The 19,404-nt window shown below is 37.0% G+C and overlaps 2 protein-coding genes across 3 annotated transcripts; one reads left to right on the top strand and one right to left on the bottom strand.

Moving 5' to 3' along the window:
- Positions 1–984: 984 nt before the first annotated feature.
- LOC127621898 (40S ribosomal protein S29) lies at positions 985–6,860 on the bottom strand. The gene is made up of 3 exons (XM_052095691.1): positions 6,760–6,860; positions 1,320–1,419; positions 985–1,114 (listed from the first exon to the last, which is right to left on the bottom strand). Exons 1-3 carry the CDS (start codon positions 6,819–6,821, stop codon positions 1,106–1,108), a joined length of 171 nt encoding a protein of 56 aa, XP_051951651.1. The 5' UTR covers positions 6,822–6,860; the 3' UTR covers positions 985–1,105.
- Positions 6,861–11,073: 4,213 nt separating this feature from the next.
- LOC127621877 (alpha-1,6-mannosyl-glycoprotein 2-beta-N-acetylglucosaminyltransferase-like) lies at positions 11,074–19,404 on the top strand. Of its 2 annotated transcripts, XM_052095664.1 has the most exons (3): positions 11,074–11,381; positions 15,737–15,797; positions 16,693–19,404. In XM_052095664.1, the coding sequence occupies exon 3, from the start codon at positions 16,925–16,927 to the stop codon at positions 18,266–18,268; it is 1,344 nt and encodes a 447-aa protein (XP_051951624.1). In that variant the 5' UTR covers positions 11,074–11,381; positions 15,737–15,797; positions 16,693–16,924; the 3' UTR covers positions 18,269–19,404. The 2 variants fall into 2 exon arrangements, with proteins under 2 accessions (XP_051951624.1, XP_051951622.1); XM_052095662.1 differs by lacking the exon at positions 15,737–15,797.

The raw sequence follows: 19,404 nt of genomic DNA, 5'->3' as shown, positions 1-19,404 counted from the left end.
AAACTCATTCTGTGAAATCTCATGACTAAAATCATGTCTGCATGCTATGCAAACCTTTAGTCATTGTTGTGTTTGCATGTGTAATTAGTTCTTATGTACAATTCATATCTTGTATTAGTTTGGAGATGTTTTTGGACACTGTGATCAATTACATTTGTAATGTTGTAACTTTTGATCGCTTTGTCGTATAAACACAACATTTATTCTCAGATACAGTCGACATGATTGGGAAGATAAAATTTTTTCAGAGCCGCCTTATTTACACCCAGATATAAAATGTCCAAAATGAAAAGTAAATTTTTTCAGTCGTTTCTTAGGCCAAGTCTCAATGTATCAATCTATATCATAATTCTTTTTTTTAAGTTTTCTTTACATCACACCTGGAGTCACAAGTTCTAATCCCAGGGCGTGCTGAGTGACTCCACCCAGGTCTCCTAAGCAACCAAATTGACCCGGTCGCTAGGAAGCATAGAGTCACCTCCTCGTGGTCACTACAATGTGGCTCTCGCCAAGGGCGCAGCTACCCATTTGAACAGCATGAAGCATCCACACACCCTACGTCTCCGCGGTAACAAGCCACGTTATAAGATGCACGGATTGACAGTCTTTGAGACACGGAGGCAACTAAGATTCATCCTCCGCTACCCGGATTGAGGCGAGTCACTACGCCACCACGAGGACTTGTGCATTGGAATTCCAAATTCGGGAGAAAAAAAAACATCTTAACAGCTTTAAGGGTTAATCAGTTTACTTACATTTTTCAGGCTTAGAATATTGCCCCGTTTGACTCCCATTGTTAACTGATCCCTCCATTACACTGCTTCTACAACCAAAATATAGCTGTAGTCTTTGTTTAGCAATAAGAAATAAACCAACTATAATCGATCATATCCATTTACACGTTTAAGCTGAACAATGTTTCTGCTCCAGTGACCCATCTGTTAAACCCTACTAAACTATTTATAACCAATAAAGACACACGGCTTATTTTGAACAGGAAAACAAACAGTATTTATTGGATTTTTCCAAAATAACTTCATGATGTCATGTTAGTCGCCTGGGAGGATGTTGACTCTGCATCGTTGAAGTTCAGTTGTTCACTCCTTTAATCCAGCTGCAGTAATAAAGTGTGGCAGGCAAAGAGTTAATAGTTGTAAAAATGTTTTACGAATCATTACGCTAAACATTCATAAATACAAATGAACTTAAAGCTCTATGTTAACTACAAGATTCATTTTCAACTTGTAAAAAGGAAAGGATGACTATCATTGTTCACTCAATGAATAACCTAAATTACACTTAAATGCAAAAACACTTGCCTTCACAAAGCCGATATCTTTAGCGTACTGCCTGAAGCACTGGCGGCACATGTTCAGTCCATACTTGCGGATCAGACCGTGTCTGTTTGAGCATACCCGGCTGTGAAAAACAAGAGAGCAGCTTATCAATGCATGCAAATACACTTATTTCCTCAGCTATAAAATAAAATGCTCAGGATTAAGACTAGGATTTCCGCATATGATTAAAATACAACTTGCATTCCGACATCCATTCTCATATTCATTTTAACAGCATTGTTTCCATATAGTAATCATGGTTTTACAACAGTAATACTGTAGTTTCCATATAGTAACCATGGTTTTACAACAGTAATACTGTAGTTTCCATATAGTAATCATGGTTTTACAACAGTAATACTGTAGTTTCCATATAGTAATCATGGTTTTACAACAGTAATACTGTAGTTTCCATATAGTAATCATGGTTTTACAACAGTAATACTGTAGTTTCCATATAGTAATCATGGTTTTACAACAGTAATACTGTAGTTTCCATATAGTAACCATGGTTTTACAACAGTAATACTGTAGTTTCCATATAGTAATCATGGTTTTACAACAGTAATACTGTAGTTTCCATATAGTAATCATGGTTTTACAACAGTAATACTGTAGTTTCCATATAATAATCATGGTTTTACAACAGTAATACTGTAGTTTCCATATAGTAATCATGGTTTTACAACAGTAATACTGTAGTTTCCATATAGTAACCATGGTTTTACAACAGTAATACTGTAGTTTCCATATAGTAATCATGGTTTTACAACAGTAATACTGTAGTTTCCATATAGTAACCATGGTTTTACATTAGTAATACTGTAGTTTCCATATAGTAATCATTGTTTTACAACAGTAATACTGTAGTTTCCATATAGTAATCATTGTTTTACAACAGTAATACTGTAGTTTCCATATAGTAACCATTGTTTTACAACAGTAATACTGTAGTTTCCATATAGTAATCATGGTTTTACAACAGTAATACTGTAGTTTCCATATAGTAACCATGGTTTTACAACAGTAATACTGTAGTTTCCATATAGTAATCATTGTTTAACAACAGTAATACTGTAGTTTCCATATAGTAACCATCGTTTTACAACAGTAATACTGTAGTTTCCATATAGCAACCATCGTTTTACAACAGTAATACTGTAGTTTCCATATAGTAACCATTGTTTAACAACAGTAATACTGTAGTTTCCATATAGTAACCATTGTTTAACAGTAATACTGTAGTTTCCATATAGTAACCACTGTTTTACAACAGTATTACTGGTTTTACGACAATAATACTGTAGTTCCATATAGTAACCATTGTTTTACAACAGTAATACTGTAGTTTCCATATAGTAACCATTGTTTTACAACAGTAATACTGTAGTTTCCATATAGTAACCATGGTTTTACATCAGTAATACTGTAGTTTCCATATAGCAACCACGGTTTTACAACAGTAATACTGTAGTTTCCATATAGTGACCATTGTTTTACAACAGTAATACTGTAGTTTCCATATAGTGACCATTGTTTTACAACAGTAATACTGTAGTTTCCATATAGTAACCATTGTTTAACAACAGTAATACTGTAGTTTCCATATAGTAACCATTGTTTTACATCAGTAATACTGTAGTTTCCATATAGCAACCACGGTTTTACAACAGTAATACTGTAGTTTCCATATAGTGACCATTGTTTTACAACAGTAATACTGTAGTTTCCATATAGCAACCACGGTTTTACAACAGTAATACTGTAGTTTCCATATAGTGACCATTGTTTTACAACAGTAATACTGTAGTTTCCATATAGTAACCATTGTTTTACATCAGTAATACTGTAGTTTCCATATAGCAACCACGGTTTTACAACAGTAATACTGTAGTTTCCATATAGTGACCATTGTTTTACAACAGTAATACTGTAGTTTCCATATAGCAACCATGGTTTTACATCAGTAATATTTTAGTAACCATGACTGAAGTAATAATGACTGTTGTCATGATTGTTTTCTTGTCAGTAATCATAGTTTTGATACAATTAACCATTCTTTTACAACAGTAATACTGTAGTTTCCATACAGTAACCATGGTTTTACAATAGTATTGTAACATGAAAGTAACCATGTTAATTTTGTGGTTACTGTGATCTTACCACAAATACAATGTTTAATCTATGGTTACTGTAGTAAAACCATGGTGATCTGTAGTGAGGGCAAATCTGATGAAGCGTCAGTTACCAAATAGTAGTGGTCGACCGATATATCGCCGAGGCCGATATATCGGCTGATATTGGGAATTTTTAGATATCGGCATCGGCCGATAAATATTTCCGTTTGGCCGATATATTTCAAAACAGTCTGACAGTGCATTAGCGCTTTTTTCCACTGGCGCGAGCAGAGCGAGCATGAATGAACTGAATATGCTCGCTCTGCTCCGCCCAGCACCGTAAGACAAGCCACTCAGAAGTGAAGCAGACATCTGACAGACACAGTAAATGACCAATCAGCATTCGCTTTCTAACTTGACGCTACATTGTGTTACACACAAAAACACTCCGGTGTGCAGCGAAGCCTATTCAAACAGTACTGTGATATGTCAGATCCGCAGCCCAGCGGTAGCTCCAGTGGGGGTCACAGATGTGACAAATATATTTAAACAAAACAGAAAACATTTAACCTCACAAACAGTCAAAAATCCCGTGACTGGCTGTTCCTCAGATGCTTGTCGCTGTTCTCGATTACGTTTAAACTAGACGCTGTTTTCCCACGGACTGAAAAGCTGGGTCGCGTGCACTACGGATCAGTGATCGCGTGAGGTGGATGAGAAGAGAACACTGTCTGGTAAGTAATAATATGTTTGAGAAAAAAGATATTCCTTAATCTGAATTAAGTTATTCACTATCTCTGTCTGCTGTATTTGATTATCCATGATTGGCGTAATATTGTGTGTAGTATACCTTTTCATATGTTCCGGTCGGATTTGATGCTAATCGAGCATGCAAATACATGTGACGGCTTACAAAGTTTCAAAGAAACAAACAAGCAAAACTAAACAGACATAAATCATTATTATTTAAAGGGTTAGTTCGGTATTTTACACTTAAAGCCCTGTTTTAAGATCGTTTCTGATGAAATAGAACGGTTAAGATTGAAATTTGGACAAATGCTGCTGTTCCGAGAATTTTCGGTTTCTGTGTTAGTACTTTAGTTTACAAAGACGTGAAACTCACCGAGTGGTCTGGGGTGTTCACTGATATGCTCACACAAATCGCTGCAAAAGATGCTTTCCAACAGGTTTTATCGTAGTTTTTGTCTGACTCCATTGACTTGACTTGGTACAAAAACTACGTTAAAACCTGTTGGAAAGCATCTTTTGCAAATGTTTTTTCGATTTTTGTGTGAGCATATCAGTGAACACCCCAGACCACTCGGTGAGTTTCACGTCTTTGTAAACTAAAGTTTAATGCGTTTTATGAATGATTGTTCCAGTGCACATAGACAACCATTGTGTAGGTGGGGGGTGCTAACACAGAAACTGAAACTAAAGATTCTCGGAACAGCAGCATTTAATTATACTTAAAGTAAACAACCTGTTTAAACTTAATAGTGTAAATAAATGTATATTTATGAGATGGAATTGGAATTGCACATACTATTTTGTCATTAATTTATGAATATTGTTTAGATTGGTATTCTTTGTCTCTCATTTACTGTATTCACATGTATTGTATCGGCCTCATATCGGCCAGATTGATTTCTTAATATCGGCATCGGCCATTGAAAATCCCATATCGGTCGACCACTACCAAATAGTATATTTTATTTTGGATTTGGCAGTAATATTTTATGTCCCCTGAACATAAACACCGAAACCGAAACTGTGACCCTAAAACAGTGATACAAACCGAACAGAATTTTAACTGTTACACCCCTAATATGTACACGTTACTCTTTAAAACTCTGGTAAATCTTTGTACTTGTCTGGCCAATGTTTTAAAGGGGGGAAAAAGTTCTAAAATGTATAAAATAGTAAAAGTCAATTATGCATGAGATTACTTGTCATCACTGGTCCATGTTTAGGACTGTGATTTTTAGCATCACTAGAAGGACTCAAATGTTTCCAAAAACCCTCTCTTCTCAAATACATCTTAAAATAGTTTTACACCTCAAATATGAAGTCCATATAAACCTCTATTAAAAAATAAACTCAAATGTACAACTGCATTAGATGAAATTTGATCAGAAATGTTATGAGATTCAAACTTTTATTAGGGGTGAACTTGGAACAACTAATGCATATATATGCAGTTATAGTTTAGTTTTTTTGTTATTTTTCATAACTTTTGTTTGCCATACGTGTTTTTCGAGAGCGCATCTTTACATTGAGGTTCTCAATACAATGACAAACAATTCATGGTTATATACACGAGTCACAATACAAAGACCGCATAAACTATAATTATGTACTACAGTAAGTTTTGCAAACACTACGGTAAGATTTGGAGTACTTACCCCAATTTTTGTAAATGAAAAATAATAATTAAGGCCATCACCAGTGGCATATTAACTAAATCCTCTATTTTAGATATTAATGATACAACCTTACAAAATCCACAACTTTTGGTAAATGGTCTTTCTATTATTAATAATTTAATAAAAAACTCCTTTAATGTCTGATCCAATCCCCAACCATTAATCATGGCACAGCATCTGGACATTACCTTATAAATATGTAAATGCAGCTATTATTAGATACATCCATACTGTATGTGAAAAATTATACTTTTCGAAACACATTATTGCCCTTTATTTCGTTTTGGACTGACTTTAAAATGGACATGACAATAAAATTGAGCAAATCTTTATATTTAAAACCATATGATATTTTACTTAATTTACAAAACCCAATTTATTCTGAAAATAAAAATCTAATATTTTACCTTCTGTAAATTACACTTAATCTCAAGATGCATTTTGAAGCCTTTTCAAACTTATGGCAACAATACAAATTCTAAAGATTTTCAAATTCATATAACTACCCAAATATTATTTTATATTTATGTTTTGTATTAATATTGATGCTTTTTTTTTTTCTGTTCTTTATTGTATTTCACACTCTCTGAATTGCTGAACAATGTAATTGATTATATTATGCTTTTTTTTTTTTTTTTTAACCATTTTATTTAGACAATAAAAAATATATATATATATTTATATTTATATTTATTTGGAGCGCAACAGCAGCAGACATGCGGAAAGTGTCCATTACCGGACGCCATATCAAGTCCGCGGGCATCACCATGTGCGCAACATTCACAAAACTGTAATAAACACCAGACAAACTCAGCGAACCGCATTCAAGCGCCTTCTTAAATCCAACATATTAAACGTGTTATAAAGACAGAAACTGACCAGGAACGGGATCCCTGGCCGAATTTTCTAGGGTGACTCCAGTAGAGCTGCTGATGACCCATCGCGTCTCTCTCGATCGGGATGTCGAAAAGGAAGTTGACGGAGTGCGCAGGCGCAAAAAAAGGTTCTTCCTCTGCGGAACGGCGTGCATCCTGTGACAAAACCAAAGACGACTTCGTCTAGTGGTTGAGTTCGCACATTACAAGTGGTACACAATATTGGTAAAAAAGTTCACCATTAAAATGTTTATAAAACCCACAATGTCTTCTTTAGGCTGGAGTGGTCCAATAATAAGACATAAGTCAATTCCTCTAGGTGAAGGAAGCCCTTACAAAAAGTAATATATCACTTTAAAAAGAACATTTCACCCCAAAATGAAAATTCTGTCAGTATTTCACCCTCATGTTCCAAACCTGTATGATGTTGTTGTTTGTGCGTGTGTGCTGAACTTGTACCTAAATGGAACGCATATTTCAAAGTACCCTAAAACTAGCCGTTTTCATGTCTGTAACATGCAGTTTATTCAGAAAGTATTTAGACCCCTTCATTTTTTACCACATTTTGTTATGTTGCAGCCTGATGCTACAATGATTGAAATTATTATTTCGCAACAGAGCTAAATTTCAGGTGTCATAGCAAAGGGTCTGAATACTTATGTCAGTGTGATATTTAATTTTTTTTCTTTCAAGTTATCAAAGACTGGTTTTTGCTTTGTCGTTATGGGGTATGGAGTGTAGACTCCATACCCCATGGAGTGTAGATGTGTAAAAATGTTATAATTTAAAGCTAATTTTAAAACGTATTGTGAGGGAACGCAAAACTTATTGTGAGGGAACGCAAAACTTATTATGATGGAACGCAAAACTTATTGTGATGGAACGCAAAACTTATTGTGAGGGAATGCAAAACTTATTGTGATGGAACGCAAAACTTATGATGGAACGCAAAACTTATTGTGATGGAACGCAAAACTTATTGTGAAGGAATGCAAAACTTATTGTGAGGGAATGCAAAACTTATTCTGATGGAACGCAAAACTTATGATGGAACGCAAAACTTATTGTGATGGAACGCAAAACTTATTGTGAAGGAATGCAAAACTTATTGTGATGGAATGCAAAACTTATTGTGAAGGAACGCAAAACTTATTGTGAAGGAACGCAAAACGTATTATGTTGGAACGCAAAACTTATTATGATGGAATGCAAAACTTATTATGATGGAACGCAAAACTTATTATGATGGAATGCAAAACTTATTGTGAAGGAACGCAAAACTTATTGTGAGGGAAAGCAAAACTTATGATGGAACGCAAAACTTATTGTGAAGGAACGCAAAACTTATTGTGAAGGAACGCAAAACTTATTGTGAAGGAAAGCAAAACTTATGATGGAACGCAAAACTTATTGTGAAGGAACGCAAAACTTATTGTGAGGGAAAGCAAAACTTATGATGGAACGCAAAACTTATTGTGAAGGAACGCAAAACTTATTGTGAAGGAACGCAAAACATATTACGATGGAACGCAAAACTTATTGTGAAGGAACGCAAAACTTATTGTGAAGGAACGCAAAACTTATTACGATGGAACGCAAAACTTATTGTGATGGAACGCAAAACTTATTGTGAAGGAATGCAAAACTTATTGTGAAGGAATGCAAAACTTATTGTGAGGGAACGCAAAACTTATGATGGAACGCAAAACTTATTGTGATGGAACGCAAAACTTATTGTGAAGGAATGCAAAACTTATTGTGAGGGAATGCAAAACTTATTGTGATGGAACGCAAAACTTATGATGGAACGCAAAACTTATTGTGATGGAACGCAAAACTTATTGTGAAGGAATGCAAAACTTATTGTGATGGAATGCAAAACTTATTGTGAAGGAACGCAAAACTTATTGTGAAGGAACGCAAAACGTATTATGTTGGAACGCAAAACTTATTATGATGGAATGCAAAACTTATTATGATGGAACGCAAAACTTATTATGATGGAACGCAAAACTTATTGTGAAGGAACGCAAAACTTATTGTGAGGGAAAGCAAAACTTATGATGGAACGCAAAACTTATTGTGAAGGAACGCAAAACTTATTGTGAAGGAAAGCAAAACTTATGATGGAACGCAAAACTTATTGTGAAGGAACGCAAAACTTATTGTGAAGGAACGCAAAACTTATTGTGAGGGAAAGCAAAACTTATGATGGAACGCAAAACTTATTGTGAAGGAACGCAAAACTTATTGTGAAGGAACGCAAAACTTATTACGATGGAACGCAAAACTTATTGTGAAGGAACGCAAAACTTATTGTGAAGGAACGCAAAACTTATTCCGATGGAACGCAAAACTTATTGTGATGGAACGCAAAACTTATTGTGAAGGAATGCAAAACTTATTGTGAAGGAATGCAAAACTTATTGTGAGGGAATGCAAAATTATTGTGAGGGAACGCAAAACTTATTGTGAGGGAATGCAAAACTTATTATGATGGAACGCAAAACTTATTATGATGGAACGCAAAACTTATTGTGAGGGAACGCAAAACTTATTGTGAGGGAATGCAAAACTTATTGTGAGGGAACGCAAAACGTATTACGAGGGAACGCAAAACTTAATGCGAGGGAACACAAAAGTTATTGCGAGGGTGCACGCAAAACGTATTGTGAAGGAACGCAAAACTTATTGCGAGGGAACGCAAAACGTATTATGAGGGAACGCAAAACTTATTGCGAGGGAACGCAAAACGTATTGTGAGGGAACGCAAAACTTATTGCGAGGGAACGCAAACCGTATTATGAGGGAACGCAAAACGTATTATGAGGGAACGCAAAACTTATTGCGAGGGAACGCAAAACATATTATGAGGGAACGCAAAACTTATTATGATGGAACGCAAAACTTATTATGATGGAACGCAAAACTTATTATGATGGAACGCAAAACTTATTATGATGGAACGCAAAACGTATTATGATGGAACGCAAAACTTATTGTGAGAGAAATTAAAACTTATTGCTAGAGAAAGCAAAACTTATTGCGAGGGAACGCAAAACTTATTCTGAAGGAACACAAAACTTAATGCGAGGGAACGCAAAACTTATTGTGAAGGAATGTAAAAATGATGATTTAATGCAAAACTTATTACGATGGAACACAAAACTTATTATGAGGGAATGCAAAACGTATTACGAGGGAACGCAAAACTTAATGCGAGGGAACGCAAAACTTATTGTGATGGAACGCAAAACTTAATGCGAGGGAACGCAAAACTTATTGTGATGGAACGCAAAACTTATTGTGAAGGAATGCAAAACTTATTGTGAAGGAATGCAAAACTTATTGTGAGGGAATGCAAAATTATTGTGAGGGAACGCAAAACTTATTGTGAGGGAATGCAAAACTTATTATGATGGAACGCAAAACTTATTGTGAGGGAACGCAAAACTTATTGTGAGGGAATGCAAAACTTATTGTGAGGGAACGCAAAACGTATTACGAGGGAACGCAAAACTTAATGCGAGGGAACACAAAAGTTATTGCGAGGGTGCACGCAAAACGTATTGTGAAGGAACGCAAAACTTATTGCGAGGGAACGCAAAACGTATTATGAGGGAACGCAAAACTTATTGCGAGGGAACGCAAAACGTATTGTGAGGGAACGCAAAACTTATTGCGAGGGAACGCAAACCGTATTATGAGGGAACGCAAAACGTATTATGAGGGAACGCAAAACTTATTGCGAGGGAACGCAAAACATATTATGAGGGAACGCAAAACTTATTATGATGGAACGCAAAACTTATTATGATGGAACGCAAAACTTATTACGATGGAACACAAAACTTATTATGATGGAACGCAAAACTTATTATGATGGAACGCAAAACGTATTATGATGGAACGCAAAACTTATTGTGAGAGAAATTAAAACTTATTGCTAGAGAAAGCAAAACTTATTGCGAGGGAACGCAAAACTTATTGTGAAGGAACACAAAACTTAATGCGAGGGAACGCAAAACTTATTGTGAAGGAATGTAAAAATGATGATTTAATGCAAAACTTATTACGATGGAACACAAAACTTATTATGAGGGAATGCAAAACTTATTACGAGGGAACGCAAAACTTAATGCGAGGGAACACAAAAGTTATTGTGAAGGTACGCAAAACGTATTGTGAGGGAACGCAAAACTTATTGCGAGAGAAATTAAAACTTATTGCTAGAGAAAGCAAAACTTATTATGAGGGAACACAAAACTATTTCAGAATAAAATTCTCGCTCTGTCCTCTAAAGGGCTCCGTAGAAGCGACATGGGGGTGAATAAATGGTGTCAGAATTTAATTTTTCGTTTATGCCCAAAAATGATCGATATATTTATGTGCGCTGAATATATCTAATGTGAGCTTTATTGTATGTTTTGCGGGAATTCTTTTTTTTTCTCCTGAATTATAAGCTTGAAGATGTGAAATGTGTGGAAAATGTGACATCATTCGTGTCCTGTCAGCCAAACCCCCCGAGAGGTTTGATAATGTTGTGGGAGCCCAACAACATATCACACAATTGAACTACGATGTTTTTTTATCTGGATATGACAGCCGCCGTGCATGCCTACATTTGTAAGTGTTTAATTCCCTTTATATTTATATTTTCGAGCCGTGTTATGGATCCAAATGCGGCACCTCTAAAATATTCAGCTTTTAGAATCGGTAGCCATCGAGCTAACCAGTGACAGTGCATCTGGATCACCATAATACACACATCAACATGCATGAAGCGGGAAATATACCATCTGTCACTTGAAATGAACAATGTAAAGTAAATACTGATGGTAATGATGACACTGGCATGTTTATTTTGGCTGCTGTTTTGTAGCTCGTGCAGCTGCTTGCTTTAGCACATGCATGCAGCTGCAATGCATACATGCATTTGCGCGAGCTTTCAGTATACTTCCTTATTTTGAAACTTTATTCAATGCTTATTTGTATAATCAAGCTCTTTTTCACTTTTATAGAGGCCCAAACTTGCATTATTCTTGTGCACATGTAATATAAAATGTGTGAATTGTATCATCTCAAGGTGGATTAGTGACATATATACACTGTATATATATATTTATATATGTACAGATGAATTCAGACGTTTACACCTCAGCCAAATACATTTAAACTCAGTTTTTCACAATTCCTGACATTTAATCAGAAAACATTCCCATCTTATGTCAGTTAGGATCACTATTTTATTTTAAGAATGTGAAATGTCGGAATAATAGTCGAGAGAATAATTTATTTCAGCTTTTATATCTTTCATTACATTCCCAGTGGGTCAGACGTTTACATACACTGTTAGTATTTGGTAGCATTGCCTTTAAATGGTTTAACTTGGGTCAAATGTTTTGGGTAGTTGCTGGAATTTTGTCCCATTCCTCCGGACAGAACCAGAGTCAGGTTTGTAGGCCTCCTTGCCCACACATGCTTTTTCAGTTCTGCCTGAAACTTGACTATCAGATTGAGGTCAGGGCTTTGTGATGGCCACTCCAATACCTTGACTTTGTTGTTCTTAAGCCATTTTGCCACAACTTTGGAGGTGTGCTTGGGGTCATTGTCCATTTGGAAGACCCAGTTGCGACCGAGCTTTAACTTCCTGTCTGATGTCTTGAGATGTTGCTTCAATATATCCACATCATTTTTCTTCCTCATGATGTCATCTATTTAGTGAAGTGCACCAGTCCCTCCTGCAGCAAACACCCCCACAACATGATGCTGCACCCCCATCCTTCACGGTTGGGATGCGTTCTTCGACTTGCAAGCCAAACCCCTTATTCCTCCAAACATAACGATGGTCATTATGGGCCAAACAGTTCAACATTTGTTTCATCAGACCAGAGGACATTTCTCCAAAAGTCAGATCTTTGTCCCCATGTGCTCTTGCAAACTGTAGTCTGGCTTGTTTATGGTGGTTTTGGAGCAGCGGCTTCATCCTTGCTGAGCCTTTCAGGTGATGTCCATATAGGACTGGTTTTGCTGTGGATCTAGATACTTGTCCACCTGTTTCCTCCAGCATCTTCACAAGCTCCTTTGCTGTTGTTCTGGGATTGATTTGGACTTTTCACACAAACTACGTTCATCTCTAGGAGACAGAATGCGTCTCCTTCCTGAGCGGGATGATATCTGTGTGGTCACATGGTGGTTATTCTTGTGTACTATTGTTTGTACAGATGAACGTGGCACCTTCAGGGGTTTGGAAATTGCTCCCAAGGATGAACCAGACTTGTGCAAGTCCACACATTTATTTTCTGAGGTCTTGGCTGATTTCTTTTGATTTCCCCATGATGTCAAGCAAAGAGGCACTGAGTCTGAAGGTAGGCCTTAAAATACATCCACAGGTACACCTTCAGTTCAGTACACCTCCTATCAGAAGTTAATTGTCTAAAGGCTTCACCTAATTTTATGGAAATTTCCAAGCTGCTTAAAGGCACATTTAACTTAGTGTATGTAACTTCTGACCCACTGGAATTGTGATATAGTCAATTAAAAGTGAAACAATTGGTCTGTAAACAATTGTTGGAAAAATTACTCGTGTCTTGCACAAAGTAGATGTCCTAAATGACCTTAAATCTTATATGTTTATAACATGTTTTAATGACTTAACAACCTAACTGTATGTAAACTTCTGACATCAACTGTACCATGTCCATGTATGTAATCTATATAAATGTCATATTTTCTGAAATGCATTGCCCTGTTTTGGTCATATTAATATTAGTGCACTAATTTGTTAGAGCAAGGCAGCCACTGATATCTATCGAAATAAAAAGTGAGGTCTGTCCTATAGATTCTCTGCCGTTATGGTATATATATATATATTATATGTAGGTGCAATGTGTATTTGTTTCTTATTAGTCTTCGTGAATGTTTACCATTATCTTCATGCATTAATTTAAGCAGAGGACTGTTATGTTAAAAAGAGTTGCAACTTTTATGCTAAGCTACACCCATCAGTAATTAATTACCAGATTTTTGGAGGCCTGGGTATCTCAGTGAGTATTGACGCTGGCTATCACACCTGGTGTCACGAGTTTGAATCCAGGGTGTGCTGAGTGACTACAAACAGGTCTCCTAAGCAACCAAATTGGCCTGGTTGCTAGGGAGGGTAGAGTCACATGGGGTAACCTCCTCGTGGTGGTGATTAGTGGTTCTCTCAATGGGGCGTGTGGTGAGTTGTGTGTGGATCGTGGGGAGTAGCATGAGTCTCCACATGCTGTGAGTCTCCGCGGTGTCATGCACAACGAGTCACGTGATCAGATGCGCCGATTGACGTCTCAGAAGCGGAGGTGACTGAGATTTGTCCTCCGTGAACAGGATTGAGGCAAGTCACTACACCACCACGAGGACCTACTAAGTAGTGGGAATTGGGCGTTCCAACATTGGGAGAAAAGGGGATAAAATAATAAATAAATTACCAGATTTTTTAATAAGTAGGGAAATGCAGCCTCAAATATTAGAAACAATCAAAATAATTAAAGGAAATTGCTTGTAAATGTTTGTAATTTCATTATTGCATGTAATTGTTTGTTTTCTCCTATAAAAATGTCAAAGTTATATATAGTTCGCCTGCAGCCTATTAATCCAATTTATTGTTCAATCGCCTTGATTTAAACACCTTAATTGGGTTGTCACGTCTCTGTTTTTCCCCGCATCTTGTGCAGTGAGTGTTGACATGTCAAGTTTAAAATAATCTAAAAAAACTATTAAAAATGACCCAAACCGTCCATTAATTTAATTCTGTTGCTGTTTTTAAATACAAGAAATTGACATGAAATTTCGCTTTTCAGATGCACATACATTTTTGTTTGGAGTACATGTGATACACATGTTAACAAATATTATATAATTTAATGTTTGCAATCTGAGTCTTTTATTTAGATTGTCTGTATTAGATCATGATACGATTCTAATTAGTGGCTCTTGAAGTCAGATTAAATCCACAGAGATTAGTTATTAGATCTGCACCCCCATGAGTTTTTGGCTATTAAGCCTGTGCCACATTTGTTATATATTAAAGGCTTTTAATATATTATATATTATATATAATATATATATATATATAATATATTCGTTCGACTTCGTTTTTCTGCGTTGCCTTTCAAAATATACTTGTACAACTGCTTTGTGATACTCTTTTTCTACAGTCAATGGATGCACAAAGGAGCACCGCATCCGTGGGTCGACAAAATGTCCAGTAGGTATAGCTGCAGGCCAGAGACCTCCAAATGGGGATGGAATCTCCAAAAGAGGGTGGGTTACTCAAGAAGGGGGTTGTGCCAACTCCAAAATGGGGCATCACTTCCATTCACGTTTAAGTTGGGGAAAGGGTTAAGTAAGGGGCTCCCTGTATCTTTAATGGTGGTTTGGAGCTCCTGCCCCTTTTTGGAGCAATGCCTGCAGCTATATCCTTCTTGAAAATCTGGGCATTGTGCGGTTAAGCCAAGAGGACTAGGCTGATGACGAAATATGAGCATACTGTGTGCGGAGCGATCATCAACTCGGACAACCGAACTATACTTTGGCCTTAACACTGTTATCCTTGTGTTTCTTTGTGTTTACACAGTTTTTCATTGGTCAACGGATACCCATGTCAGAGTTATTTGCAGCAAAATGTAAAAATGTTTTGATTGCATGCCAGAGCATGACTTTTGCCATTTTTCTTCACGTCCTTGTGACACACTAACCCCATTGAAATCAATGGATTTGCCGTGTAGAATTACATCTACATCGTTACAAGCAGTCAGTTTCCATTCAATACATTATAGACTATAGAATTTGTTGTAGGTGTGAAATATCATATGTGCCATGTACAGTTTGAGTTAGGTCATCCATAAAAAGTGTTGATCTAACAATAGATTGAGAGGACTTGCCTTTTCAGCAAATAAGCCTTGTTTTAAAGCGAATAAAAATGTATTTTCTTTTTGCAGTTTTATGATTCCTCCAAGTCAACATGAAATCCAAATGCAAAATGGACATTATTTACTTTAAGTAAGTCTTATTCTGAACAACTTATTCCAAATAAAAATAAGGTTTGTCCTCAATCTTTCATCAAATGGCATTCATTTTTGGATTGATAAAATCGACTCCTGCCTTGTTGAATATTCAAGTTTCACTTGGAATACGTCAGATTAAGGATGTTAAATGGGTTGCCTTTCATGTTGACTAAATCCATTTCCAGTGTTGTTAATCAACATTCATTTTGTTGTAAAGTACATGTTGGATTACTTATAAATATTGGGTGGATTTGCATAACTGGCTGTCAGTCAAATTGTAATAACATTTCTCCCATTGTTTTTCATCCTTTTGATTCCCCTAATATCTGATTTTATATTTTTGTTATAAATATTTTACTTCAAGAAACAAAGTTGAAAGAGGAACATAAAGCTTCAGTCTATGTCGAAATATGTATTATTTTAGCGCAGTCTTGTTTAGTGTCCTCATAGATGACCCCATCTTGCTCCTTGCTGCTTTTATATTTTTTGTTTTGCTTTTGGTTCTGTTTATCACTTTTTGTGGTCATCTTGGTAGTTGGGTTATAATTTAAATGTGCAATTTAAAAAAAGTACATTTTAGATATTTGGCTCAGGTGGTAGAGCGGGTTGGCCACCAATCACAGGGTTGATGTTCGAATCCCGGCCCACATGACTCCACATGCCGAAGTGTCCTTGGGCAAGACACTGAACCCCAACTTGCTCCCAATGGCAGGCTAGCACCTTACATGCAGCTTTGCCTCCATTGGTGTGTGAATGTGTGTGTGAATAAGTCACTATGCGCTATATAAGTGCAGACCATTTACCATTATGTAAATGTCTTGATTTCTAAATGTTTTACCAAAAATTACCCACCATACTTGTTAAAATTACCCTTTTATTTTTTCCCTCAGGTTGTAAAAGGCGTCTCCTCTGCCTCTAAGCAAAATGCCTTATGGGATTTATCCTCAGCAAAACTGACATCCTATTACATTCCGAAAGTTGTGGACCAAGGATTAGAAGCTGTGTTTTCTATGAAAAGATTTTATACCAAATCTGCTGGAGCAGACCATTTCTGGATTGCAAACCTGCCGTCCTCGTCTCCAGAATTAACTCACCGACCGTCCCACAGGGTGACTGCCTATCATGAGATTCCGAATTTACAAACGAAAGGTGGTAATACTGACGTTAGTGGTCATAATCGGTGGATTTGCCGTCTGGAATAGTGGTAAGATGAAGAAGGCAAGCACTGCTGTGGTTCCTAAAGAGGCGGAGACCGTTAAAAGGATTAGCGGAAGTAGTCAGGTACAGGTCACGATACCGGTAACTCGGAAACCAGTCAACGAGACGCTTCCAGAAAAACAACCAGCTGCCAAACCTGAAGTGGAAAACACTACTCAGGTGTACAGAGGGATTGTGTTTCAACTCAACTTTGACCAGACCTTGAGAAACGAGGACAAGTTTCGGTCAGTGCGACAGAAGGATGACCTCGTCGTAGTTGTTCAGGTGCACAACCGTCCAGAATACCTGCGACTCTTGGTGGATAGTTTGAGAAAGGCAGAGGGCATTGAGAATGTTTTGCTGATATTCAGCCATGACTTCTGGTCCCCAGAGATCAACCAGATAGTCACCTCCATTGACTTCTGTCTTGTCCTTCAAATCTTCTTCCCGTTTAGTATCCAGCTCTATCCTCAAGAGTTCCCAGGGAATGATCCAAGAGACTGTCCCCGAGACATATCCAAGAAAGATGCCTTAACGTTAGGCTGCATAAACGCAGAGTACCCAGACTCCTTCGGCCACTATCGAGAAGCCAAGTTCTCTCAGACCAAACACCACTGGTGGTGGAAGCTGCACTTTGTTTGGGATAGAGTCCGGGTGTTGAAAGACCACCAAGGGCTCGTGTTGCTCATTGAAGAGGACCACTACCTCGCCCCCGATTTTTATCAGCTTCTCAAGCTGATGGCGTCGCTAAAGAAAGAGCAGTGTCCCGATTGTGATATCCTGTCTTTGGGAAGCTACGGGCACATCAGCTATTCCAGCAAAACCAACAAAGTTGAGGTGAAAGCATGGAAGTCCACTGAGCACAACATGGGCATGGCGCTAAGCCGAAATGCGTACCAGAAGCTCCTCCGATGCACCGATGCCTTCTGCACCTACGACGACTACAACTGGGACTGGTCTTTGCAGCACCTTACCGTGACTTGTTTGCCCACGTTCCTGAAGGTCATGGTCTGCGAGGCACCTCGCATTTTCCACGCCGGCGATTGTGGTATGCACCACAAAAAGTCAGCTTGCATGCCGACTAGCCAGAAGACAAAGATCGAAAACATTCTTCAGATCAGCAGGAATCAGCTGTTCCCAAAACAGTTGCTTATCACAAATAGACTGCCTGCATTGGGGGCCAAAGGTGTGGCCCCCCATGTCAAAAATGGAGGTTGGGGCGACATCAGGGACCATGAACTCTGCAAGAGCTATCTTCGATTACAGTGACCGTTTATTCTCGCTTTTTCGTTGTTTTTGCATCCTCTAATGAAAGCCTTTGAGAATTCTTTATGGACTATTTCATCATATTGCCTGTTTTATTGAAATATTCCAAATGATAAAAAAAAGTATGTGACGATTGGATTCGGTGGTTATGAGCATCATTTAAGTATTATCTGAAGTATTGTCATCGTTGTCTCTAGGGCTGGGCAATATATTGGATGATCGGAATATATTTGCGATGATTTTGCTGTTGATATGAAAGTAAACAACATTGTAAATATTGCAATGATTCGAAATTATTTTGATTGGGCCATCAACTTTCCATAAGATTGTGTTATTTCCCAACATTTCTAGCACCCTAGACGGAATTGCAAAAATAAAAATTGTTTTCATACCACTTTCCGAAAACGACTAGTGGGATATTCCCACTACCAGTTCATGTCATTGGTGGAGGCAATACTGTTGTGTCGGACTGCAAGGGCTGGTCAGAACAGGAATTTTTGTAGCTCCACAGAGACACGGTGTTTACAAATAATGAACCTATGAATGTCTTATAGTTAGAGATGTCACTGCATATTAAGTTGGGATTGGAGAAAGTATTTTAACATCGAAAAAGTCACACACTTCAGCTTTTAATTATTTTTAGCTAAATGGTTGGTTTTTTATTTTTAAACCATTTTTAGAGCAAATGCATACATATGGAGATCTATATCAAATATCGTCAAAGGCTGTATTCATTTTAAAGCTATATCGCTCAGCCCTAGTTGTCACTTCTTTTGAGATTATAGCATTTTTGTGCCATTTTAAAGCCTTTTTTTTGTATGCATAATTTTCATATCTGTAAAAAGCATGCAACTTTCTTCTGAAATATATACAGTATGTGTGTGTGTGTGTGTATATATACATACCTGCTGACAAAATACATGGAATGTTTACTTTTGATCTGTTTTTGACATTCTGTTAAATAGTATGCTGAACTACTGGGCTATTTTTGATATGCAGATGAACTATTTTATATTTGCTTGAACGTGACTGACCATTTTAAAGGTGTAGCCTTTGAAGTTTTGCTTCATATTGAACATATTCAAGTATTGGAATGGTTTTAAAGCTTTTGCAAGACATTAAAATTGCCTTTTCCTCAT

The sequence above is a fragment of the Xyrauchen texanus genome, chromosome 28 (genome assembly GCF_025860055.1).
Source record: "Xyrauchen texanus isolate HMW12.3.18 chromosome 28, RBS_HiC_50CHRs, whole genome shotgun sequence".
NCBI lineage: Eukaryota > Metazoa > Chordata > Actinopteri > Cypriniformes > Catostomidae > Xyrauchen > Xyrauchen texanus.
The sequence above is the reverse complement of the archived record's forward strand: the minus strand, read 5'-3'. Positions and strand labels throughout refer to the sequence as shown.

Coding starts and splice junctions, on each gene's coding strand:
- LOC127621898 (XM_052095691.1), bottom strand. CDS start 6,821: ATGGGTCATCAGCAGCTCTACTGGAGTCACCCTAGAAAATTCGGCCAG. Junction 1,420..6,759: donor GGCCAGGGATCCCGTTCCTG/GTCAGTTTCTGT, acceptor TGTTTTTCACAG/CCGGGTATGCTCAAACAGAC.
- LOC127621877 (XM_052095662.1), top strand. CDS start 16,925: ATGAGATTCCGAATTTACAAACGAAAGGTGGTAATACTGACGTTAGTG.